Source organism: Podarcis vaucheri (assembly GCF_965113315.1).
Source record: "Podarcis vaucheri genome assembly, chromosome: 3".
Taxonomy (NCBI): domain Eukaryota; kingdom Metazoa; phylum Chordata; class Lepidosauria; order Squamata; family Lacertidae; genus Podarcis; species Podarcis vaucheri.
The window spans coordinates 57187851-57211271 of record NC_138761.1 but is presented as its reverse complement, the minus strand read 5'-3'; the positions used below and the strand labels follow the sequence as shown (position 1 = coordinate 57211271).

The 23421-nt window shown below is 40.1% G+C and overlaps 1 protein-coding gene across 5 annotated transcripts in view; it reads left to right on the top strand.

Moving 5' to 3' along the window:
* TIAM2 (TIAM Rac1 associated GEF 2) overlaps positions 1-23421 on the top strand; it is a gene marked incomplete at its 3' end in the record, with an annotated part of 132374 nt that overhangs the window by 99065 nt on the left and 9888 nt on the right. For 4 of the 5 annotated variants that reach the window (XM_082215182.1, XM_082215179.1, XM_082215180.1 and 1 more), the window contains 4 exons: positions 597-700; positions 18493-18666; positions 20594-20662; positions 21028-21153. In XM_082215182.1, the coding sequence (XP_082071308.1) occupies positions 597-700; positions 18493-18666; positions 20594-20662; positions 21028-21153 (473 nt within the window). Of the gene's footprint in view, positions 1-596; positions 701-6446; positions 6606-18492; positions 18667-20593; positions 20663-21027; positions 21154-23421 lie in introns of those variants that run through there. The other variant, XM_082215183.1, reaches the window with a different exon arrangement.

The window sequence follows — 23421 nt, the reverse complement described above, 5'->3', positions numbered from 1 at the left end:
CACACACACACACACACACACACACAAAATTTGGGTGCTCTTATTGGGACATTTGAACCTTCCTTTTCTTTTGGTTAAAATTGCCTGCACGGTGCCTGATGTTGGTCAAGGACAGCTCTATCATCCCTCCATTGCCAGTTTTCCAAATTGTTTCTCTAGACAACTGCATTAAGAAGGAAGCCAGGGTGGTTCCCTCCCCTGCCCACTTTGCTCCACTAATGTATTTATGAACCACGTCATGTTGCAGAACGTTGTGTTCATCCAAGAGAATCACTTGATACATGGAGTCATTTTTATTGGTTGTTCCCTTCGGCCAGCACAAACTGTGCTACACTGTAGACAGATGATGCTACATTAGGAATTTGGGGAGGAAGAGCTTAATTTTAGCCAATCAAATACGTGCATTACTTCAGAGACGCTGTTTTAGCTGAACTGCCTTTTAAAAGAGGTGGGGGGAGTGAGCAGTAGAAGTAGCAAAGTAGTCCTCCTCCTTCCCCTCTCCCTGGTACAGAGAGCTTTTATGAATGAAGCAAGAAATACTTTTCTACTGCTGATAATTGAACTCTCTGAATTTTTTGCTTTTCATTTGCATGCAGATTTCAGCAATGTGCCTGATGTTACTGCAAGTCTGAAAAGAAGCAGTACGAATGGCATTCTGGACCAGGTTCCCCAGAAGGAGAAACTTGAGTTATCTTTCCAGGTAAGAGCACTTCTTAAAAACCTAGAGCACAGTAATCAGTAAACAGTATTAGGAGACTTGCTGACAGCTCTTATACATGATATAATTTAGCATAAAATTCTGTACTCAATAGCCTTACCTTAATCTGTAGTACATTTTGGAGTATGACTGCTATCTATACCTGTAGGAAAGCATCTGTTTTTGAGGAGGCAAAATGCATTTTCAAGATGAACGAAGTCTGTCAATGATGGTTATGCTTGGTAATAAATTGTCAGGTACCACAGCCTACATGCTGTGTATTGTTGTGGGCAAAGTGCTGGATTTACCGCTGGGACTCCTGGTTTCAAACTTCCTGCATGTTGAATGCAAGTGATTTCATTTCATTCTTCATTTGCTTATTGCCTTTATATGTAACTATGATCAAATGTAGCACAAACAGGAATCTTGCCAGACTGAATGAGATAAGAACTGTCTATCCTCTAGATCAGGTATGGTCAAACTTGGCCCTCCAGATGTTTTGGGACTACAACTCCCATCATCCTTAGCTAACAGGACCAGTGGTCAGAGATTATGGGAATTGTAGTCCCAAAACATCTGGAGGGCCACGTTTGGCCATGCCTGCTCTAGATGATCTCAGTATTTTTACTCCTTCAACTGCTCTTGAACTTTGGCTTATCATTTTTAGGATTAAGAGGATCATAGTTATTTAGACCATGACTTGAATGGCTGTTCATTTTTGTATACCTCAATCATGTGCCCAGTCAAGTGAATTGGCATGGGTTTACCCCAGGTTTGGTTTGGTTTGGGACTGGTCAGCTGGATCAGCACTGCTGTGCACAGGAGGTTTGTGAGAAGTGTGTAGGTAGGGCTAGGAAAGAAACTATTTTGGAAGCGTGGAGCATTTGAGGGACCAAAAGGTATGTTCTGACCAGTATGTACATACACTGGTTTCTATGGGCAACTCGTTTCTCTTCTAAAGCACATTTAAAAGTAGTCTCTCAATGCGAGCCAGGTGATGCCCTATCCACACAACGAGGCAAGTAGTTTCAAGTTGGGCATCAGCAACATCTGGAGGGCTGCAGGTTTCCAAGACCCGTCCTACCCAGTGAGTGAATTTAGAGTTAGTGTCACTGAAATTCAGTCAGCCCCTCAGCCACATTTGGGCCATGCTAGCTGCTAATGGAAGCTCATGGAGGAGAAGTGAAGAGCATCAGGTAATACCTGTATTTCCTTCAAGGACTTCTAAAAGCTCAAGGATGTGCGCGTACACACACACACACACACACACACTTCTGCCTGACATCTTGTGTATTTTCTGAAGGAAGCAGTTGCATTTCTGCGTGTACACACACACACACACACACACACACGTATAGCTTGTTCCCCAACCCGTCTGTGCTCCTTGCCTTCTTTCTTTGTCTCCTCAACTTCTTTAACCACTGGCCTCACCCGACAGCTGATTCATGGCATTTTGAAACTGCCTGGACTTCTACAACCATACCTGTACCTTACCCGCAAACTCCTCCTTGGTCCCTGATGACAGCTAGTGGTTTTCCAGTGCCTACAGATGAGGTCAGCAGTGAGCACCAAGAGCTGTGGCAACCAACCCCACATCACCCAATGCCACCTCAGAGAAGCAGGGGTAGATGCCTCCCACAGGCTGTTTGCCAAATGGCAGGTCAGTAGCCAGCAGTAAGGTCTGTCCTGGACCCTCCTTGAGGGCAGAAGCAATAAGCAGCTGCTTGATTGTGCCCAGCCCTGCATGCCAGCCATGGTTGGCTCTACCCTTTGTCTTTCATCCTCTTTCATCCAGCCCCATTCTCGCCATCCCATCCCTGATTTCAAACAGGGCTGCAGGCAATAAGTGCATCCCAAAAAATCCCCCTTCACCTTCAAAACTGCATTGTTACCTATCGCTCTTCTTGTCCGTCACAAAAATGATTTCCTCTTCCAAATGGAGTGCTACTTTCCACACTCATAAGAAATGGAACTACTTGAGCTTCAGCTTGAGGGAAGCTCAGTTTTCATGCAGCTGTAGGTATGTATGCATGTATTTTATTTTTGTTGATTCTGTGCCATGAGGTACCCAAAGTGACTTAAAGCAAGAAACAATACTAACATCTTACCAGAAAGTAATAACACAAAACATTTTTTTAAAGCTACCAAACAATAGAAAAAACCCTTCAAGCCAGCAATCAACATACCATATACCAGTGGTGTCCAAACTTTTTTCAAAGAGGGCCAGATTTGATGAAGTAAAGGGCCATAGGGCCAACCAAAGGGCCAACCAAAGTTGTTGACCTTTTTGGTAGTTGAGGGTTTTTTAGGATTTCCCCCCAGGAAATAAACTACCACAGGGGCCAGATTAAACCGACCGGTGGGCCGGATTAGGCCCCCGAAACGGACTTTGGACATGCCTGCCATATACTTTTTAAGAAGGGCTTGGGGTTATAAAAAAAAGTACTTTCATCTGCAAATGGAAAGCAGTTTGGAGTTAAGCAGATCTCTTTGACATTAAATTCCTGAGAGTAGGCGTAGATCTCTTGTTGATCTTAATATGGGCAGAAGATGAAACGTATCTACAAAATCTCACTCCCTGATTTCAAAGGACAGGAAGTGCTATATGAGAGAAGATGCTTCTTGAAAGAACATGCAGGACATGTAGGATGACCCTTGAGACACCAAAATGTCCAAGGGGAAAGCTACTCACACATATGCACTAGCAGTCAAGGAAGCTGCAGAAAGAGGTGTAACTACTTAGCATAATAGTAGAACAAATACGGGAAGAGACAACAACAAATCAAAGGAGAGTCAGGTCTTACTTGGATGCTGCTTGATTACATAAATCAGTTGCTTGTTTTTCTTGGATGTGTTTGATGTTTTTGATATTGAATTTTTAGCAACTGTTAAATTGCAGAAAAACAAGGGGGAATAGCTGGCTATAGCTCTACTTCTGTTTCCGTTGTACTTCATTACTTGACAATACCCTAAAGTGTTCTGTTAAGACAAAACCCAGCAGAATAATTTTTCCAAAGCCCAGGTGCAGAGGGCCACATGTGCATGTTTTTGGTACCTCAACCTAGTTTTACTTTTTCCTGAATTTTGGTAGGTCTTGGAGTCTACTATGACAATCAATTTGGCATTTGGAATCCATGGGGAAGAATTACCCTCTGCTGATTTGCAACTGTTCTAGGCTGTGAAAAACTTTTCATGTGGATTTTCTTCTGTGTGTCACATTCATCTTCTTAGTACAGCAAAGCAAACCTTCATTTTAAGGCGGGTTCCAATGCCATGCTAAAAATCAAATTGTCTGGCTGGCAATGCTACATTCAGTTAGTTTGTGCCATACTGAAGTAGCCAGAAATCAATATGAGCTAGCCAAGTTGCCACAGCAGCCACATGACGATTAGGTTGTGGAAACAGGCCTTCGAAGCACTAGTTCAAGTTGTGGCTATATTACATGCAATTGAAACACCATTAACCAATTTTGTAAATGCCTATTTCTGTGATAGAGTTTTTACTTTGTGACTCGCACTATAATGAGAGGTTAAATTGGCTGTGAAACCATAGTCATTCACACTGTGAGATTGCAGCTTTTCAGCACAGTAAGGGGATTTTTGCATATAATCTTTGATTAAAAGGTTCTGGACTTTCTGGTATAAATATGGAGGGAAAGAGCTATTTTTTATGATGACCAGCTGAATGTGTGCTTTCATAATACAAAATCACATTAGTATTACGAAGGGAGATCTAGTGTTTGAAAGGTGATCAAGGAAGAATACAAGGAATAAACAGAGAAATATATTAAACGAGGAGAAAAAAAGCACTTAAAATCTAGTAGGATATACTATGCCTATTGTGTCAAGTCTTTGTATTTTAGTCTTCTGGGCTTTTAGCCAAATTAATTAAGGGCAAAAAAATCTTCCCAGGCTTCAGTGTGGTCCTGTAGATTGCTTACAAGTCTATTGGCTGGGCACACTTTACACAGGGCATCGTTAAACTGTGGAATTCAATCCACAAGAAATAGTGATTGCCTCCAACTTGGATGGCTTTAGAAGAGTTTTAGCCTTATGCTCCATGAAATTGGTCTGTCAATAGCTACCAGCCACAGTGACTGGGTTCTACTTCTAATATTGGACACAGTTTGCCCTTGAATGCATTGCCAGTGTCAGTATTTCTCCAGCCCAAACGGTATATCTAGAAGGATACCAAGGTCAATGGTTTTAAAAGCTGCCAAAAGGACCAAAGATCATTTCATAGAGTAACCAAAGCAATTTTTGTTCCCAAACCAGACTGAAATGCATCTAGAAAATCAGTATTGTCTAAGAGTGCCTGGAGCTGGCCAGCAACCACCTGCTCAAACACCTTGCCCAGAAAGCGAATGTTTGCAACTGGCCTGGAGAAGTCAACATCTTCTGGGTCCAGGCAATGTTTATTTTGAAGGGCAATCTAATGATTGCCTCTTTTAAAGAGGCTGGGACTGCACTCTTTCTTGCATTGAAACATATACAAGCTCCTGGACTTACGTAGTAGGACACTCCCTGCCTATTTGCTGTGATAAGTCCAGACATACACTAACGTGTCCAGCACATTAATCTTGCATCTTTTGTGAAGTTGTATCATGCTCTGGTTTCAGACTAATTTCCACAAACGTTTCTGTGAGAATCCCTACTCTGTAGTTTCAGACCCCAATTTTAGCCATCTAGTTCTACAGTGTTGTTCAATCCAAAGGAAAGTCACAATCCATTCTTCGCCCTTGGCCCTATCTCCTTGCTCAAAATAAATAAAGTGGAGATAGCTCCATTGTCTCTGTTCCCTTGCATTTGTTAGTTCTTCTTTTTAAAAGCAAACAAACAAAAAGAAACTCCAATCAATACGTAATTTGATGACTAAAGGAAAATAACTGCTTATCAAAAGAATTTCTGCTTCCTTTGTCCTCTGCTCTGGAAGCCTGGCAATAACAGCAAATTTAGTAGAAGGGCTACACATAGACACAATTTATTTATAGTGCTTTTCAATGCAAACCGTAAGTTGTCCTTTACATTCCTTTGCATATGTTACTTTAACAGTTAATTGGAAAGGTACAGGGAGGTGTCTTTTTATAATTGTGTTTGTGTGTGCATGCGCATGCATGCTGACATGTTTGGTACTATTGTTCATAATGCACTAACACTATTGTTAGAGCATTTTGTCCTAGATAATGTTGCTGATGTTTTGAGCAGTTAAGTAAGGATGTTCTAGATTTTAAGTTGCAGTAGGAAAAAAATGGTTTGAGCTTTAACACTACCAGACTTGAACCACCAACTGTAGCAGTGTCTTTGACAGCCCTACAATTTCTGCAAATGGCTTATAATCGAATGCCGGTTTTTTGGTTGGAGGGTGCCTATTACTGTCAGAGCAATTTGTATGACCCTGTCTGTCTCCAACAGATGTGTTGGGGTGTGTGTGTGTGTGTGTTGGGGGGGGTGTGCATTAGAAAGTAGTCTTGCTGAAAAGATATTGTGAGCGGAGACAGAAAGAGCAACATGATGTCTCTTTTCTTTTCCTAGCCTTGTTTTAGACATCCTCTTCGTGAGTAGCCTTAAGACTTTCATAGCAATTTACTATTGAAAATGCTTGATTTCCACCCCAGCTTCATATTTCTGCATGACTTCATTGAGTGCACTTATGTGAAAGTACAGCAGAAGAAGCATCTTGGCGTTATGTAATATTGTTAAGTGTGGGACTATGTAAAAACATGATGTGAAGAAGATGGTCGTGACGCTAGGAGGTTTTCAGTGCAGGCTGGAAGAACAATCAGTCTGAGGATTATTTTGTGAAAAAGGGATTGCAAGAAGTGCTCAGTTCCTGGCAGACAACAGCTTTAGATATCATCCCTGAGTCTGGAAGGAGAAAATTATTATCTGACTCTCTTTCCTTAACATATGTAAGTAAAGAAATCAAAATTGTAATTAATCTAAACTCCACAAGTGTTTGTTTGTTTGTTTGTTTGTTTGTGTGTTTGTTTGTTTGTGTGCACATAATGCACAAACGTATATCTGAGTTTCTGTTTTTCTTCTTGCTTTATGATTTAAAGCTTAAGCAAAGTAATGCACATATTTTTGAAGCTTCTTTGAATGTAAATTTATTTCACAACTTTTGGGGGAAGGAAGACCTTTCTCTTACCGTACGCAACACATTTACATTGACTAGCAGACTGCTCTGCTTTTGCAACTGAGGTGGTGGATGAAGAAAAGGATTTCTGTCTGTGAACTTAAAAGCAAATTAAGACAAAAATCAACTGAAATGGTGCTTAATTTCCAAAAAGGAAGTTGTTTCCCCCTGTGTGGAATGTGTAAATCTACATTCTCTTGATGATGCTCCTTAAATGTTGTGTTTCTTTCCCTTGAACTTTCTCTTTGTGGGAGTTCCAATTGCTTTCTTTTTAAAAATAAGACACTTTTGTTTTCCTTCAGAACCACAGTGTGGTTGTGTATTGCAATGGTGTGGATATCATAGATAGAGAGATAGTAAGACTTTAAACCATGTTTCAAAATAGTTTTATGGTAATGACACATACACTCTATAGCTGTTGCCTTGAAACTATAACAGAGGACATTAAAATACCTGAGGATGCAGTATAATTGCTGAGTGAATTGTTTGTGCTTTGTTGAATCATATCTGTGGGTCTGTGTGCTCTTTGCTTTTACGTAAAGGCTGATATATACTGACAGTAATCAAGGTCAATGAATTATCTATACACTAAAATGCCATGTTCTACATGTTGCCTGACAAGATAGTAGTTTAGATGCTTCTTTTTCTTTGTTATGTATATTGGTTAGAAATTAAGGATTGAATCAAACTAAGTTTTACCCAGAGTAGACTCATTGAAGTTAATGAGCCTAAGTTAGTCATGTGTATTGCAGCCAGTCCTATGCATGCTTACTTGGAAATAAGTCTCCATGAGTTCATAGGATTGCAGACTGAAATGATTCTAATAGAACAGGGTTGGCTAACTTTTTTTAGCACAAAGGTCCCATTCATCCTTGGCCAATCCTCAAAGGGCTGTGTGCTAGCATGTGGCCAGGAAATGTTGAGGCCAATGCATGCTTTCACCATTACACTCGCCACACACACTGGTTGCATTGGACACATCACATGTGCACACATGACATACAAAAATACAAGGCATGCACACACACATCCCCAATAGCCCCCCTGCTCACCTTGTTCATGCAGATCAACTAGGTAGGGAGCATAAAGTCACCCCTTTGCCACTCATCAACTTAATACCTCTCTAGGGGTGGATGGCATTCTTAGAATACTCATGTGAAATTGCTGGACTACTTACAAAAATGTGCAACTTACTAAAATCAGACTACATATCAGAGGATTAGAGGGATAGCTCTCTTAGATGAATTGGTAGAAAGTGACATTAGAGCTGGAGTTGGTAAAAAAAGGGGGGTGGGGGGCAAGAGAGCTGGATGAATCAGAATGGCTTTTGCAAAGGGATTCCTGCAACACCAACCTTTTAGAATGATTTGATTGTAGGTTTACACAACTCCCCAATGCATTAAAATTATATCTGAAGGGCTTGCATGATTGTGCCAGCTAGCGCTATCCAACACTGCCACTTCGTGCAACACCCACGTCCCTTCCAGCTGCATGTGGGCCATGTGAAATGGCAAGACGCACATGCACCTCCTCCATGAAAGGTTAAAATGCATCTGTATAGATTTAAGGTTGCTTCACATGGGTGCCGAACATACAGATGTTGGCAACATGTGAGGGGATTCATGTGAACCCCCTATTTATTTATTAAATTTGTATAGCACCCTTCATCTGTAGATCTCAGGGTGGTTTTCAACATAAAAATACAAGATAAAAACCACAAAATAGGTAATAAAAGCCCTTTGATGAGTGGGTGTATTCCAAGCAGTGAGAGAGGGATGGTGGGAGATCCCATGACAAGTGTGGCACTGAGGAGAAGAGGCAGGCTGAATCTAAGCCTGAGGAGCAGACCTGCATGAAGACTGGCTGTCAACCAATCAGGCCCGCTCCCTGGAAGCCCACCTCCAGGCCTGCCTGTGATTGGCCAATTTCAGGCAAGCCTGGACTTTGAATTCCCAGTGGCCAATGAGAAAGGTTATGACATCTCCCACCATCAGTAGGGCAAAATTCCCAGAGCCACGGCCATGGCAGCGGGGGGCAGCGCTATGCTGCAACCTCGATGCCACTTTCCTGATAGAAGCACTATGACAATTGACAATTGGCAAGCCTGAATAAAAGTGCTGCATAACTGGAGCTTGTCTTCTGGCATTTTTGAAGACTTGCTGGTCCAAAGGAAAACATAACCAGTTCTGTGTTTCTGTATGGTGTAGCTCATAAGCCAAGTACTCGCTGTAATAGGAAGTTTTGCCCTTGAACTCATGTAATTGTTGACTTCTAAAAATTTATATGAGCAAGTATGGAACAGATAGCAAAGAAAAGAATCCTTGATTATTACTCAAAACGGTTAATGAAAGCTCCTTATCAGCCACTGATAGGGGGCTCTATTCCTGTGATCCTGAATCACCATTGTTATACTTTTACTATTCCATAATAAGTTCTTTTTACTATGTCAATGGAACACATTTAATGTTTCAAACCAAAATTGTGGTGTCTTTATGTTAATAGCAAAGTCAAAGAATTCTTAAAAGATATGAGTGACACCGAGAATGAATTCTCAGTGGTTACCATAGTTTCAGACTCTGATCCTTAGGAAATGGTTATGGAACAAGGCTCTGTCACTCTGTGTAATTATAGTAAAGTGGAATGTTGTTAATGTGGGAATTCATCAAACATTTAAAATAAAATAATATAAAATAAAATTTGCATTTAAACATCTTCACACCAAGCCACTAACTTTCTAATGTCAAATATTTTAGCCAAATACACCCACCCACTAGGTAGTATATGGATTCAATAGTGTCAACTATTTGGGAAAATTTAGTTTGGGGATGAAAATAAATATTTCATGTATTACAATCTAGGATATTTTGTGGTTTTCCTAGAAGAAAAACCTTCAAAGTGAATTTTATAATACATTGGCAGAGTGTAGTGTGTCACCTAAACTTTAAACTGTGGTTAATCTTACTTATGGTTTGAGGTCAGCCTGTTTGAACAAAGAATGGTTAAAACGGGCCACAGTTTGTTGGAGTTCGGACATAATGAACTCCTTCCAAACTCCTCACAGCCCTGGCAGTGAAGGAAATCTTCATGCCATGGTTGCCTCCTGGAAGCATACGTTAGGCTAGTGTGGAAATATAAGGCAGGACCTTTTATCTAGTCCAGCAGAGTTTCTCTTAAAATCACAAAGCAATCTGAATGGCCTCTTGTTTTCCAATTTACTTGTATTTTTCAAGTTGCAAGATGAAGAGATCATTGAACTATTTGATACAAAAATGGTTGCAATTTGTTAATTAAGAGCTTGTGCCAGCTGCCATATGGTTAGCTTTTAATTCATGAAGCTGCTAAATGTGTTCCGCCTCCAACACGGAACTGAAGCATTTGCTGTATACTTTGAACAGGAGTGAAGATACTGTTGACTCTAGAACTGTGCAGCCTTTTCCAGTCATGGCGTAAGAAAGTGTGGGAGTGTTTTTTAAGATTACTCTGTTGGAAGAGTTGCATATCACACATTGCTGTATTTCCCCCCAAATGCACCAAATGGAAAAAGTGGGTTTCACTTAGTGAATGTTTGCTGAAGATGAGCTTCATCCACATACTGTATTGTATTTAGACACCAACTAATTAAGAGAATGGCCTTTTTTTACTGGGGTGTCTTTGGGCTGGTTCTCATATGTATATACATTCCTTGATTACTTTGCATTTGATGACTTGCAGCATGCTTCAGCTAACCATTGAAAACATTTCTGGACTCAATGGCACATTCACACATGCCATTCATCACTCAATGTTGCAATTATTAAGAGCTGGATGTGATCTGTCAACCAGCATTTGCACTTCATTCTTTGTTCAGTTTCAAGAGCGAAAATTGAACTAGTTGCATTATTGAATAGCAGCAGGAAAGGAATACAGTGGTGCCTCGCAAGACGAAAAGAATCCGTTCTGTGATTCTCTTCGTCTAGCAGTTTTTTCGTCTTGCGAAGCAAGCCCATTGAAGGATTAGCGGATTAGCGCTTTTAGCGGCTTTTAGCGGCTTTTAGCGGCTTATCTGCTGATTGGATCAGCTGATAAGCGGCTTAGCGGCTTAGAAAAAGGGGGGGAGGGGAAAACCAGCAGGAACTCGCAAGACATTGTCGTCTTGCGAAGCAAGCCCATAGGAAATTCATTTTGCGAAGCACCTCCAAAACGGAAAACTCTTTCGTCTAGCGAGTTTTCCGTCTTGCGAGGCATTCGTCTTGCGGGGCACCACTGTACTCATGTTATCAAATTTCATGGGTTCTAATCTTTCTCCTTCCCTTCAAATTGGGTTTAGCTAATATGGTGTCCTCCAGATGTTGTTGGACTCCAGCTCTCATCAGCCCCAGCTAGTGTGGCCAGTGGTCAGAAATTATGGGAGAAGTCATCCAGCAACACCTGGAGGGTACCACATTGACTACTCATGGCTTAAATCTTTATTCTTCCCATTTGCACTCAGCACATATTTCAGACCTAGACAATGGCCTTCATTCACACTAAAAAGAGCAATTACAAAATGGAAAGAAAATCTGTAAGGACTTGGCCAGATTTATCTCATACATACCCTCAGATCTACAATGACATTGTGCAAAGCCATTCTGACAACTGCATCTTTCTGATAAGGCTAGGGAGCAGTGGTGTCATGACTACCGTGGCATCCTATGTCATCACTTCTATTTTGGATTCCAGCTATACAAGCAGCCAGTTATTAGACGTCCTTTAAAAAATAACAATGAATTGCATTTATTTTTCAGAACTGGCATTATTCTATATCGCTTCAATTCAACATCAAGTATATTCTCTTTCTGGAGATCAGCCACAGCTACATTAGGTAGTTTCAGGCAAATTGCCATCTTTCAGCCTTAATTCCCATTCTGCAAAAAAAGAATAATAGTGACCTATCTCACAGAATTTCAATGAGGAAGAAAGAGAATAATTGTGAAACACATGACTAAGACATTAAGATAGGAGACAGGGCAAGACTACAGAGATTGGAATTGGCTCAATTTTCGAGGGTTTCTATTCAGTTTTATGAGACAAATAAAAGAGCTGCAGTCTGTAGGACTGGGGGTGGGGGGACCTTTTGGCACTTCTGTTACTTCCCAGGTTCTTTCTATGTTGGATTTACACAGTTGTAAAAAAGTCTTCAAATGAAAGCAGAGTCTAGTGGCAGTGTGGATGTCCCCATTGTACACCTTTACTTTTTCTCTATCAGTGAGGGTCTGCCATTCCGTTCCCATTCAGTTGAGTTAAGTGTTGGCCTTCACTAAGGTGGATGTGTATATATGTATGTGTGTTCATAGAGTACTACAAGCCCCAGACTCTTTGCTAACCGTGTCCTCTCCCCACCCATCCTACCCTGCCTGTCATACCTGGCATTTTACTAGTAAGTAAGGAAATAAAATAATTGATGCATATCCATACAGTCTTAGCATACTCATCCTAACCATTAGTATATTTATACTGTAGCATGTCAGAAGTTAAGAACAGAATTGTGCAAGTATTTCTAAAAGATTGACATCCTTAGACGATAGTCGGTACTCAGTACTGCTGGCTGATTGTCTGCCTGCCTGCTTGCTTCTGAAAGCCACTTTATACATGCAAAAAATACATTCAAGCTAAGCATACTAAGTTCACCATGATCAAATGGCTTCTTTGTGAATGACAGTGTTTTACTGCACACATGCACCTAACCTACTGTGCATGCAGATATTACTTGGCTCATAAATGAAAATAGCTGCTGCATGTCTGAAGCTCTGCATGAGTATTGGAGACCCAACTGTGAGCCATAATCATTGTCTTAATATTCTTGCTGTAGAACCAGAATAAGGGTCCTTTGGACATTGGTGAAAATGCAGATCATGATGCCATTTCATCTGGGCCTAAGCACTTTCCATGTAGTTCAGTTGGACCACATCTCCCATCATCTCTGACCACAAGCCATGGTAGCTGGGGATTGTGGGAATTGGGTCCCACAATATCTGAAGGGACACACATTTCCCATTGTTGGGATCCGTGTCCTTTTCAGCTGCTCTTCCCAACTCATCTTTGGCTGCAGAGCCAAGAGACACTGGGAAGCATACAGGCAGGCAGGCATGCAGGTGTACTTGCTCAGAAGGCCACACATGGAGTGTGGAAGCTAGATTGCCATAGAAAGATGTGCTAGGCGGGATATCAAATCCAAACTCTTCTTCTTCTTGTGTTTTGTGGTTGAGAACCCCAGCTAACCAGACAGCCTGGCTCTTGCCACTCTTCTTGGCTTTGAATAAGAGAGGGAAAGGGTGTGTATAGGACAGATTTCCATCCTTTGTGGGTAGATGTAATGTGAGTATGGCCTGTTCTTGTTGTACCAACTTGTTCTAGCACCACACTCTTTTCTGAAATGTGATCTTGCTTGGTGTCAATCAGTACAAAGGTTCTCCACCCTTATTGTACATCAGCCAGTAACTCTGGACTTCCTCCCATTAGACACAGTCTTCACGGCACCTATTGAAGACCTTCTTTTTTAAACAAGACTTTTTATTGGAGATCTATATACCTGTTTCTATCTGTACTGGGATAGAAATTTTATTTACTTACATATTTATTGTTAAATTGCTTTATTGTCTTTATTGATAAATTATTTCAGAACTTTTTATGGGAGTGATTCATATTACTTAAGGGGGAGAAAACTAGGATTACTTGAACACTTATTCTAAAGCAGCACTTTCTCTACAGCAGTACTGTATGCAGAAACATTTTCTGTAGGTTTCTTCTTAACTAGCTCCAAGAAATGCAGGCTTCAGCTATCACCATGCATCACATCACATAGCATAACCTGCCCTTGGATTGCATATTGATGAAGGGCAGGATAGAAAGGGAAAGAATGAATGATGGATGAAAGAATAAATAAACAATGTCTCCAGAAGCATGTTTTCAAATCTTCTCAAAATGCTCTGGAAACAATCCCATGTGTGTTTGTTTAATTGAAATCCTTTTTTTTTTTTTTTAGCAATAGGTCTCCAAGTGAGGTTGCAAAGCAAACAGTAAAAATTATAGTATTAAAATATCACAAATGTGCATTTAAAGCAGTGACCATTAATTAAGATACAATGAAGTATAGGGAGTTAAATGCCTTTTCAAGCAAGAATTTATTAATCAGCACAGCTTAGATTTTTGTATTGATGCGATTACAACTGGGGAGTTCAAATAAAGGACAAGAAAAATTATATAAACAAAAACCCCACTGAACTGTGTACAATTTTTGGCATTCTAACTTTCCAGTGCTGTGTTGCTGTTTTTGAAGCCACGGCATTCGGTGTCTGAAATACTTGACAGAGCAGCAGTGTCACTGAAAACTCACTCTGACCTTCAGAGCCATCCAGCCTCTCTATTCTCTCTCTATCCAGCAGATTTCTAATAGTACCCAATGTTTTGGGTTACACGTTAAATTTCATAGGGTTTGTTAGCCAGAAACCTCTAAATGGGATTTGATCCACAAATTTTTGCGTTTCTTTAAGCAGAGAAACACTGTGGTGTTCAGTTGAATCTTGAAGGTATTCTTCCACCCCTTGCAGTAATTGCAATAGTTTTGTAAGAGATATTTTATAGACCTGAGTAGTGTGCTTTTCCCTCTATTTTGTTTAGCTCAACTAGATGCAGAACAGCAGCATATCAGGTTATCCTACGTCAGTGCACAAGGTAACTGCTGGGTGGTGTTTTTTTCCATATTGCCAAAGTGCACCTCAAAATAATGTGCCAGAGTGACTTAATAAAGGGCCTCGCCACCTTCCCTTTTTGAAGTATTTGTTTTTTTAGGGAGAAAAATTCATTGAGGCAAGTTATACAATGCCTGCCTTCAAACACAGTAAAACCAGAGTTAAGGGCTTAGCTTTAGGAAGGAAAGGAAAGCAGCAAACATCAGCAGCTTACGGATCCCTGCAGAGGATAGTTTCAAGGGTAAGTGTTTCGTTCTTTAAACTGCTTGAGCAAACTTGAAAGAACCAGGAATTGTATATAAAACCTATGGACTGTCTTTCCATTTAATGCATGCACAGTTGTTAATATAATAATATCCGTAAGTGAGCATGGCAGTAATTAACAGAATTGATCTTGAGCAAGGGTAAACTAAATTTGCTGTGTGTGTGTTTAAAAAAATAATGGATTGTGTTTGAGATTGGTGTCCAAAACAATACCACTCACAATGCTATGTTGAATCAAACTTCAACAACTGTTTCAGAATTCTTTGCAAAATTGTCTCCCTTCTACATCTTGCAGCTATAAACTATCTGAGAAGGCATTTAAAAGAACAAGGAAGTGCCTCTCTAGTATAACTGTGCTAATGATACAATCTGCAACTAGCGAAATCCTCCTACTTTGGCAGTAGAGGGGTTTCTTTTTCAGATAACATTTATGTCAGTATGATTCTTTGGGGGGGGGATTTTGGCTGCAGCGCTGCACTGTCCCTTAAGTTTCCAACCTCAGTGATTTACAGCACTGATACAGGTGAAGGAGACTTGTATGCAGAAATGGGAAATGCAAGCCTACACGCAGAAACCATCTATGTAAATTGCATAACATTCTTGATTTCTCATTCATATTCATGTATAGATATAGACTGAAAGTAAAGCACTGGGGTAGATGGGATCCATTACCCAGGTGTACATACAATTTGCACTTTCATTCCTGATAGGAGCACAGACATGAACCTTCCATACATGGATATGCTTCTCTGGATTGTGGAGTTTTGGACATCTGGAAAATATACATCTGGAAACTAAAATTAATGTACTTAAATACAAAGGACAATGAGATAAATACTGCAGACCTTGACTGTTGTTGCAATAGCCTGCAACTTACTTCTTAATTAACACTTTCTGGATGGATTTTAGAGTGGGAACAACAGAAGATGACAGAGAACTCTGAGTGCAGGGACACCTTATGTCTAAGCCATGTTTTAAACTTCTGTGATAATATTGAATCCTGAAGTGCCTTTTCCATTGCATACTGTTGAAATTGCATAGAGAAACCACTTACTTTCTTTCCTAATTCATTATAAACACAACATTAATAGCCAATAAGCTTCAGAATTAGGCTTCAAACTAATACTGATTCAGAGGCTTCCATTGAGCCTGAGCCTCCTTGAATACATCACCTTAAGCAGTTGGTGGATTGCCTCGTAACATCTTACTCAGTTTGTGCTTATCTAATCCTGCAAAAGTTTATTCATGAGCAAAAGATACTGTGCTTGAAGTATTGATCGGGCATATTTTTTTTCTTGCTGTGGGTGGAGAATAGCAAGACACTGGGCTGCTTAATGAAACTATTTTTATATTGAATTTTTTCATCACAAAGGAATCCAACTCTCAAGATATTTTGATTAGATTTCTGTGTTGCATTTTCTTAGACTAGAGATCATTTATCTTTCTTGTGTTCTATTCTCTCTCCCACCCCTGACAACCTATATAGCTATTACTGACAATATTTCAGTGTTTGAAGATTATAACATACCCTCCAACATCTTGGGAGGGCAATTCAGGGCACCCTCCACTCCATCCCTCACCCTCTCCCTGCCACCGACCGTGACCGACCCCTTCCTCACCTGCCTGCACTCCCCCCTCCAGGGCAGCTTCTGTAAATTTGGGATGTCTGGACACTTGAGGGGTCTGTTAGTATCCTGAATGGTCTGAGCTATAGCTGTATTTAGTAGCTTGGCTGTCTACTTCTGTGCCAGATTGTTTGATTGTTTCTGATGCCATTATTAGAGGATGAATGATTATCCATAATCTAAAATAGTGGTAGGAGTGATGAGAAGCCAAAGTCTGAAGCTTGCTCACTGTGTCCATTTTATCTGTAAGCAAAAACTAAACGCATCATTTTCTAAATAACTTTTGGTGCATACCTTTTGGTGCATTGCATCTAATTTATTGAGGGGGAGGCATAGGTGCAACTGCACAAATTCATTTTAGAGAAAACTTTAAAGTCTACAATTCTGGAAGATTAAACTACATGAAATACTGGGACAGTGAGGAAGAACACAAAATGAAATGTGACAAGTGTGTTGAATCTTGACACAGCTTGAAGTCACTCACATTCCTGGAAAATGCTTTGGACGGATGAATCTGGCACAGATATAGCACTAAACTAGAAAACAGCACTTCCTGTCATTATCAACATCTATCTGTTCTGGTGTATCTGTGAGCATGATAACATTTTGTTCTTTATAACAACAATTTAACATCTTTAGATAACAAATTGAGGATTGATGCTGACATTGTGGGTGCAGTCATTTGTTATAAAAACGCCAGAGTCTGGAATACTGACCATTTCTAACCCCTTCCCACATTCTGCAAGTTTTCAAAAATACACAATGTTTCTTGTCACTTTTCCCGTGACCAATACTACTCAGATTGTAAAATAATACACTTCGAGAAATGGGAACAATAGGCTGCATGACTAGCATGTCTGATCTGCAGCATCGCTGACAATGAATGTCATCTTTTTGAAGCACCTACAATCATTGTTCTGTGTGCAAGAGATAAAGGAAGCCCTTGCACACAGACCTCAAATCTGGAGGGTAGGAAAGATGAGGAGAAAAAGGGAGAGTGGCATTAAATAAGAAAGTGCAGGGCAGCGGGCCCAGGGATGGCTGATAATCACAAAAAAGGTTGGAAAAGATGTGTGCTTGAAAAAGGAAGCAATGGTGTAGCGTGGGGGGTGCAGGGGGGACCGGCCGCACCGGGCGCAACATCTGGGGGTTAGGGTTAGGGGGCGCAAATCCACGGGTTAGGGGGCGCAAATTACTTGCCTTGCCCCGGGTGCTGACAACCCACGCTACGCCACTGAAAGGAAGTTATCATAAGACAGCAATTCAGCTACAAATGCCAAACGGTAACTGAAAATCATAGAACTGCTAAGTTGGAGTGGACATCAGCGTCCATTCCCTCCACCCCATCTTGTTCTCCAGCTTAAGGTCAAACAGTATATTACATGAAATGTGTGGTCCTATTTAATATAACTGGTTTTTGTTGTTGTCGTTTATCCTTTCTTCTTGGAGCTCTAGTGTCATGTGGTTTTCTTATCGTTGTCATTCAAAGGCCGATCTTTAAGTGGCATTGTGTTGTGTATTTTTCTGATGTTTGAATAAATAGGTTGTAACAGGAAAATCAGAAACCAAGAAGTTGGTTGGAAAGCTGAAAAATGAACATGTTTTAGCTTACTATTTAGGTATTCTCACATTAGTGCATTATACACTATCTTCCATGGATATTTTAGATCGAGCAAGAACCCATATTATGTATTTGCATCTTAAATAATTCATTCACCAAATGGAGTGGGAGGGGGAGTCTGCCCCTACCAGCATAGCCAGTGGGCACGGATGATGGAAGTTGTAGTCCAACAACATCTGCAGGGCCATAGAATTAAACATATAGGCTGCAATCCTATACCCATGTTCCTGGGACCAAGTCCAGTTGAACTCAATAGGACTTTCTTCTGGGTAGACATGGATGGGATTGCACTGGTTAGAGACTTTTGGATTGCACTGTTAGAAACTGAACTCCTTAACCATGTATTTGCCTGCTATACGTGCAATGGTACATAGGTCAATGTCAATTGTGCAGTGGGAAGCAAAGTATGATAACTAGTCTGTCTCTGTGTTTTTCAACCGACAGAGCGCCGAGCAGATTTCAGCTTTGTGTCCACATTTCCATGAATCTCAGGTAAACAGTATGGAAGGAATAAAGAACATTCCGCCTCTGAAGCCACTGGCACGGCAACTCACTGATGCAGACAGACTTAGGAAGGTCATCCAAGAACTTATGGACACAGAAAAATCTTATGTAAAGGTAATACAAACATTTTACCATGTTCATTTTCTTATTTGGCTGGGATAATTTATTTCCCTCTGTGTTCTAGCGGCTGTTTTCCGTATATTAACCAGCAAAGTTTGCCTTTTATATGGCATCCCATCATCTTTTATGGGTATTTGCCCATGAATAAAAGATTCAAAATTTGGAGGGCACGGGACAGGATTTCCCAAACGTTTTCCCATGCATGCTTTCACAGTTTTCTCATGCAATTGCAGTTCGTTCCATGTTGCATACCCTGGTTGGATGCATGCATGAAAGCTTTCACATGTAGACCTTTGACCCTTGCCCGTACCACAAGGTTCGAAGTAGCAGTTTAAAAACTTTTCCCTTCCTATAATCCACCCAAAGTGTGGCACCAGTGATTCAGTTTAAAATGTGATGATTGGAAGAAGTTTTAAATCTTCTAGCTTAGTTCATTAGTTTCATTAGTTCATATATTCTGTTGCCCTCAAGAATCTTAAGCTTTACTTTACTTTACTTTAAAAAGAACACCAAACTTGTGCTTTTGAAGACCTTCTCTTGACAGTGTTAAAATGCATGAGAACTAGTACCCAGTACGCCAAGAACCATCGAGTCAGCTCTCTGTGAAAAAGGTCTGGCCAAGTGTGAGAGAAAGTGTCATACAGCAGCTAAGATATTGGACTTTTATCTGTTCTCTTAGCCTCAGTCCTCCATCTGCACTATGGGATAATAGTATGGACTTAACTAATAGGACAGTTATATTTGAATATATAATATATTGAATATACTGAATTATATATTGGAATGCTTGAACACTACATAAATTTGTTGTATTGTTGTTGTTCTAGTGTTCGTTATTCTTTCATCAGTGTGACTTTCAGTAGTGTGAATGAAACCTTACAGAGCACAAATGACTCTGTAGATCTTCAGATCAGGCATTTGTATCATAACTATTCACTATGGCCAGTTTCAGAATGTAATGCTACTCTATGGATTGGTGTTACAGGAGCAAGTCTTGGACTCTCATGCTTCTGCCTTCCTCTCTGCTATCCTTTTGCACACATGAGGTCGAAAACTTCTCATTTTTCTTTAAAACTAGTCACAGCTGTCTGCAATGTCTTTACATGAGAACTGTGCTCTGTTCTAACTGTGGTTTATAGACTAGTTAGAATAAACCACAGTCCTTTGTTCGTCTGGTGGATGAATCCCCTGCTTTAGAGGGTTCATGTTTACATATACTAACAGCCTTGTGTTGCTGGAGAAGGCAATCATTGAGGGCCATGTCGCCACCTTGTGGTTAAAGGCAGGCACGAGACCTTAAAAAGAGGACTTGAGAGAAGTAGGCAGCTCCCAGAATCTAATTCACTTTCCTGCCTTCCTTCCTTTGCTCGGGGTATTTCTGGTTTTGACAGCTAATAGTCCCTTATTGTTACGGAAGGAGGTCCCTCCCAATCAACATGTACAAGCTTGGTGAGGACACAAATGTGATTCTGGGAGCATCCTGCTTCCCTTCAGTTCTCTTTCCTGCTTTTGACCACAAGGTGGTGCCGTAATCCTCAGTGATGACCTTCCAGTGACACATTCAGCTAGAAATAAACAGTTCTTCCTCCTTTAACAAGTTTTTATTAAAGATTGCATTGTGTTACCAAACAAACAAACAAGGAAAAGTTTAGAAATCATGCGATTGTGTGGAGAGAGGGAGGAAGGGAGATGGGGAGTAAGGTTCTTTTGTTCAAACAGTTCTTTTTTCATGTCATCATGTTCCTAAGCTGTCTTTGCTATTCCTAGTAAAAGTGCCACAGTTATGGAGTTCAAGCAATAGAGTTAGAATAATAAGACTTTGGATGTCAGTTAAAACTATTTTTCATTAGTTTTATACCTGGGTGAATGTTATCAAGGAATTATTTTCTTTTGAAACTCTGCAAATTTTGTGCCTTTATAGGACCTGAGCTGCCTCTTCCAATTATACTTGGAACCTCTTCAAAGTGAGACCTTCCTCACGCAAGATGAGGTGAGAGGATTTTGCTTTTGTTGTTTTAACTGCTTTCCAATCTGTTGCAATGTTGCAAGCATTTCCATCACATCATACATGAAAGAAAAGACAAACTGTGTTTTTCTATCCGCTGCATCAATCTTGTCTTAGTTATAAAACTTGAGTCCACTTCTGACGACAGTGCTTCTAAGACATCTTTGTTTCAGAAACCACTTGTTTTTCCATGTTCAGTGCCAAAACTATTATGAGACCAATTCATTAATGCTAAGTGTCTCTTTGTTTGCTGTAGCAACATATTGATTGATTGCCTTCACTTGGATAGTATTACCGTAAAGTACAAACAATTCACGTGCTCCATATTTGATTCTCCTCCCCACATGTAGATGGAGTCTTTGTTTGGCAGTCTGCCAGAGATGCTGGATTTTCAAAAGGTATTTTTAGAGACTCTTGAAGATGGCATTTCCTCCTGCTCTGACTTCAACACACTTGAAACACCTTCTCAGTTCCGGGTAAATATAAAATCTCAAACTCATTACATATATAAAAGCACCTCTATATTTTGTTAGTATCAGTTCACATGTAATGCCAATCAATGGCTTAGCACTGCATAGTTTCTATTAGCATGAGTAATGTGTTAGCCTTGCCTGCTCCCTCTCTTGCTCCCTTGTCACTTTTTTCAAACTTTCTCAGTTTTGCACTAGATGTGTACCAGGAATCTAGGGTTAAAACAAGCAATGTCTAGTTAAACAAGCCAGCTTCATAAAACGGAAACGGACTATAGAAACTGATTGGAGTTTGTTTTAAAACAGCATCCCTGGTTCATACATAATGGTAAAACAATATTCTTTAAGAACGAAACTGAACTTGACATGAGTTCATGGCTGCTCAGGACAGGAGAGGAGAGCACAAACCATGGTTTAATGTTACGTGTGAATACGGCCATTGACTGAATTATCGCAGTCACTGGCTCAGTTTGCACATAACACTAAGCCAAACCATGGCTTAGAGTGAACGAGCAAACTTGCAAGTTTCCAGAGAGAAGGTTGTGACCCCCCTCCCCCAATATTACATTGGGATGAATTTAAGGGAATATGTGCACACTGCAACCCCAAACTGTTTAAAATTAATTCTGTAGATGTAGGTTCTCTTCTCAAAGATCCTGGAAACTGTAGTTTTATGAGGACGCTTTCTTCTCTTCCTCAGAATTACTTTTGTATAAAGCATTGACTACTAAACTGTTTTCAGACAGGCAAGCATGTAGTGAATACTCCTTTGGGGGAGGAGGAATTCATGTAATTTTATGTTAAGAGAAAGGGGAAAGAGTTTTCTTAGTCTTAAGAAGCATATCTTTATTGTCCTACATCCGGAAAAAGTAAAACAAGTTTATGAAATGTTTTCCCAGTTAAACCACTCACTCTCATGATTTCCATGTCAGAACTTACCTGCATTGCATCAAGGTACAACAAACCCATGCCTGATCTCCCCCTAGTCCCATCCTATAATTGTATTATCTTGATAACTGTCTGGAGGGGGAAATGCTGTACTCAAAAGCTGAGCAAATTCTTGTCTTAAGAGTCACGGTCACCCTGTTCTCTCTCCAACACAAACATTTTGTTTCATACACGTAAATAACATGAAGCATTGATCATGCCTTTGTGCTTTTTATTGTTGTTATGCATCTTTGTTGTCCTTTTGACGCAAAAAGAAAAGGTAGAAATATTTTCACAAATATGTGAAATTGTTAGAACTTGATGACACCTGCAGTGCCAAAGTAGCAGTCGATAATCTAGCCACTGTGTTCTGAACCAACTGCACTTTCTGAACAGACTTCAAAGACAGCCTCACTTGATGTGCATTGCAGCACCAGGCATGTTCCCAGAGCATGGATCACACTGGCCAGGCTATGCATGTCCATGAGTAGTCACACCATTGGTGAACACAAACAGGGTTATGGAACTCCTGTTTTCTGATTTGTTCTGTGGGGTGAAAAATATGGCAAATCTGGGACTAGTTTCTTTTGTACAGCTGCTTACTGTGTGCCATGAAAGGAATGCAGTTCTTAATTATACATTTTCCCCAAGATATTTTGCAAAACAGGAATATATAGAGGGGAAACTATGCACATTCACAATTGGTTTTTTCCTTCATGTTATGGGTTTTTCTCATATTCTCTTATGTTTTTACAAACATTCTATAGAAAGATTGGCTCTACCAATCTGGTATCAGGGTCAAATATATCCGAAGCAACTTCTATACCACTTAATTATAATAAGTTATGTACAAGTAATTCAATATAATAAAGACAAAATTCAATAAAAACTATGAAATCATAATTTAGTTAAAATGCCTGCTGGATTTTTATATTTACACACACACACACACACTAAAATACTAAACTAAATTATGATTTCATAGTTTTTATTGAATTTTGTCTTTATTAGATATAGATGTAGACATATTCATATTCAGAAGGTGCTGGAAATTCAAGAGGGAGGGCCCAGTCTGGCCACAACTGGGAATGTCATTAAACTAGGCCCATAACACCATGGGCTATTAACACTTCTGCATTTGAGGGCATGACTCTGGAGGTGAATTTCTGGTTTGTTTTTGCAGTGTGACAATCAGAGCACCGGCTTTCCTTAGCTAAACACCTGTCCATGTTAAGATATTTGCAAAAGGTGTTGCTGAGGTCTGCATTCATCATTTTCAAGGCACAATGTCTTTGAATTGTATGCCATTATTTTAACTGCTGTTATACACTTCCTGAATGCTAATGG